This window comes from Bactrocera tryoni, unplaced genomic scaffold, assembly GCF_016617805.1.
Source record: "Bactrocera tryoni isolate S06 unplaced genomic scaffold, CSIRO_BtryS06_freeze2 scaffold_25, whole genome shotgun sequence".
NCBI classification, from domain to species: Eukaryota; Metazoa; Arthropoda; class Insecta; order Diptera; family Tephritidae; genus Bactrocera; species Bactrocera tryoni.
In genome coordinates, this window is record NW_024395977.1 from 1,336,444 (window position 1) to 1,340,426 (window position 3,983).

Sequence of the window (3,983 nt, forward strand, 5' to 3'; positions counted from 1 at the left end):
CGTTACTAACAGCATTCATTCGTTTGTATGGAAGAAAAAGGGCTCTTTTTAGGGGTTTTCCGGCAATTATTCGAATTTTTTTCGCCATAAAAACCATCCTTGAGCCTCAACGAACATTTAAAAAAAAGAATTGGAAAAATTGGTCCAGGCGTTTTTGAGTTATGCGCCAGCATTTAAAATCATGTTCGTTTTTATTTCCTTTTTAAAATCGTATTTGAAAATTTATTTTCTTCGTAATTTTTTTTTTCGGAAAATTTTCCAGAATTTTCTTAACCCATTCAAGCCCACTGTTACATATATGTAACGCACCGCATTCAAACTTTAAGCGCTGGCTGAGAGCAGCATACTTCTACGAATCAGAATTTAGGTCTACCATTTATTAGCACTGCAAGCGATTGGTTTTGAAAATCAAGTCAGTTCTCTTTTCAATTTCAACGCAGTTACTTGTGCGCGAAGTGAAGTTTTTTAGAAGTGGTAAAAGCGGAGAAATGACGTCACGTCGAAGGTAAATATAGATATTAATATATTTATATGTCTGATAAGATGAATATTGTTTATTAAAAGTTATTGATAAATATGCAAAGAAAGTTATAAAAATGAGAGAAAAAATATTTCCTGGGAGGAGTGCTCCCTGAAGAGCCGATAATGAAGGCGTTACATATATGTAACAGTGGGCATCCCCCGTACTTTTTGCTGGTTTTGTTAGGTATTAGCAACAGGGAACTTTTTATCCGTGTGCATAACTACACAAGAATATTATAACTTTATTTTCATGTGTGTGTCATAAAAGTTTATATTTATGTTCAGATATACTTGTTTGACATTGGAGGAAGCAACAAATATCCTTGAGGAATTGATGTTAGATGATGATGGGGATGAGATTATTGAAAAAATAGTTATTGAACCTCCGAGCGGTAAAAATATTGAAACAGATGAAGATTCTGGCGATGAGGATGGCAGTGGACGACCAGATAATTTGCCTAAAGCACAGTTAACGCAATCCTGCCAAGTTATCATGCGGAATACTGCTGAGGAAGATTTCTTGGATGAAGCGCTAAGGGATGTCTTGAACTATTCGTCCCACAATTTGGATGTTGATGTCTTAGATGCCACTTTACCAACATTTGAGTCGTCAACTTCCAGTTTGATTTTGGAAAAAACACCAAGTAAGATTGTTTGTAAAAACGTATTACCCTCTGAAACCAAAAAACGGAGTCAACGACCACCAACTTTAAAACCGACTGCTGCTCAGAAAAAATTGCCAAAGCAAAAGAAAAAGAAGCAAGGACCAACAAAACGAGCTAAACAAAGAAGAGAACCTATAATTCAGTGGGTTGAGGATAATAACACAAGGTACCAACAAATTTTTCCAGAGCCAAGCTATCTTGACTGCGTTAACCTATCGCCCCATGAGCAATTTGAAAAATTTTTTGACGACGAATTGATTGAAATGCTTTGTACGGAAAGCAATAGCTATGCCGTATATTGTGGTCAGGTGAACCCACAAATAACAACACAAGAAATGCGTGTTTTCATTGGAATACTTATAGTCACTGGTTACTCCTTTCTTCCTGTAAGAAGAGGGTATTGGTCAAATGAAACAGATTTTCTGAATGTGATGATTAGCGATGCTATGCGCAGAAACCGTTTTGATACAATTTTCCGCAGCATACATTTCATAGATAATGCAAAGCAGCAGATAAATGATAAAATATGGAAGCTACGACCATATACTGATGCCTTGAAACAGCGTTTCCAGAAGCACTTTCATCCCGAGAGGAACCTGTCGTACGATGAATCGATGATAGAGTATTATGGGCGTCATGGTTGTAAACAATTCATAAGAGGCAAACCATTAAGATTCGGTTACAAAATGTGGAGTTTGAATACCCCTCTTGGATATTTAATAAATTTTGAAATGTATCAGGGAACAAATCCTCGTATGAAAACAGAATATCATAAATATGGCAAAAACATAACGCCGTTGTTTTGCATGTTGGATGAATTTGATGAAACCATCAAACATCTAGAGTTTTCCCTCCACTTCGACAATTTATTCACTACTACCTCGGCGCTAGTTGGACTGAAAGAACGGGGTTACCAAGGAACAGGCACCATTCGAGAAAATATGATTCCAAAATCATGCCCTCTAAATTCAAGAGAGGAATTGAAAAAACGAGAGCGGGGCCATGTGGAAAGTGCAATAATGAAAGATACAGGCATAAAAGTGACCAAATGGGTTGACAATGCAGTCGTAAGTGTTGCTTCAACCATACATGGCAAATTACCATTGACTACCATCGGAAGATATTCGCGGGCCGAAAGAAAAAGGGTAATGGTTCCTTTGCCACATTCCATTTTGCAATACAACAAATTCATGGGTGGAACTGATAGAATGGATCAGAACGTCAATGCATATAGGATTGGTGCTCGTGGAAGGAAATGGTGGTATTCGATTTTCACATGGCTTATAGACGTGTCGGTTCAAAATGCTTGGCTTTTGCATCGTAAAGGTGGGGAAAGCGTAACCCAATTGGATTTTCGCAGAGCTATTGCCTCCAGATACTGCAAAACTTTAGGAAATACAAAGCCTCCTCAGAGTTATCGCCGAGTAGCCAGTGATGAAGTGAAATACTCCAGCCGTTTTGATGGACTAAATCATTTTGTGGTCGAAATACCCGGCAAAAAAAGGCGTCGTTGCGCTGGTCTTAAATGTAAATCACATCCATCTTCTATGTGCAAAAAATGTGATGTGGGCTTGTGCATAAAATGCTTTGAAAAATACCATTATTTTGAAAATAATAAAATATAAGTATGAACAACAATGTAATAAGAGTATGAGTGTTCATTATTCTTTCAATCTGAATTGCTTTATTTTGCTAATGTTATCTTGATTTTCGCCAGAATAATAGTACTAAACATTAATTTTAATAAAAAAAATTATGAAAATTGCATTTTACGTGAAAAAGGATGAAGTCAGAAACTATAAGGTACTGCCCACTGTTACATATATGTAACACCTTCCAGAGCGGAAGCCAGATAAACTATGAACACAATTTTTATTTTCCCTTGTTTCTAATCTCAATTGAAAAAACTTTCTTAAATTTCGCGCCCCTAACCCATCAGGTTCGCCGTGGGCTTGAATGGGTTAATGTTGGGTTACATTTGAACTTACTCATTATTTATTTCTTTAAAATAAAGTATAATATATAGTTTTTCTAACACCCAAAAGTATTACCTTATCTTTGACCCTTTCAATTTGCAGGAGTATAAAATGTTCGGTTACATTTCAACATACCCATACCTACTTCTTCTTCTTAATTGGCACCGCTTACGCGATTATAGCCGAGTTAACAACAGCGCGCCAGTCGTTTCTTCTTTTCGCTACGTGGCGCCAATTGGATATTCCAACGGAGTGGAGGTCTTCCTCTTCCTGTGCTTCCCCCGGCGGGTACTGCGTCGAATACTTTCAGAGCTGGAGTGTTCTCATCCATCCGAACAACATGACCTAGCCAGCATGACGCGGGTGTTGAGGCCGATGATATCAATATCATCGGCATGCGCCAGCAGCTGTACACTCTTATAGAGGATGGTACCTTTTCTATTTAGTTCTGCAGCTCGAACTATTTTCTCCAGAAGCAGGTTGAAGAAGTCGCACGATAGGGAGTCGCCTTCTCTGAAACCTCGTTTAGTATCGAACGGCTCGGAGAGGTCCTTCCCGATCCTGACGTAGCTTTTGGTGTTACTCAAAGTCAGTTTACATCGCCGTATTAGTTTTGCGGGGATACCAAATTCAGACATCGCGGCATAAAGGCAGCTGTTTTTCGTGCTGTCGAAAGCAGCTTTGAAATCGACGAAGAGGTGGTGTGTGTCGATTCTTCTTTCACGGGTCTTTTCCAAGATTTGGCGCATGGTGAATATCTGGTCGGTTGTTGATTTTCTAGGTCTGAAGCCTCACTGATAAAGCCCAATCAGTTTGTTGA

General features: G+C 38.5%; 1 protein-coding gene across 1 annotated transcript; it reads left to right on the forward strand.

The window, feature by feature from the left end:
- Positions 1-488: 488 nt before the first annotated feature.
- On the forward strand, positions 489-3,143 carry LOC120780367 (piggyBac transposable element-derived protein 3-like). The gene is made up of 3 exons (XM_040112658.1): positions 489-505; positions 808-1,829; positions 3,127-3,143. Exons 1-3 carry the CDS (start codon positions 489-491, stop codon positions 3,141-3,143), a joined length of 1,056 nt encoding a protein of 351 aa, XP_039968592.1.
- The last annotated feature ends 840 nt before the right edge of the window (positions 3,144-3,983 follow it).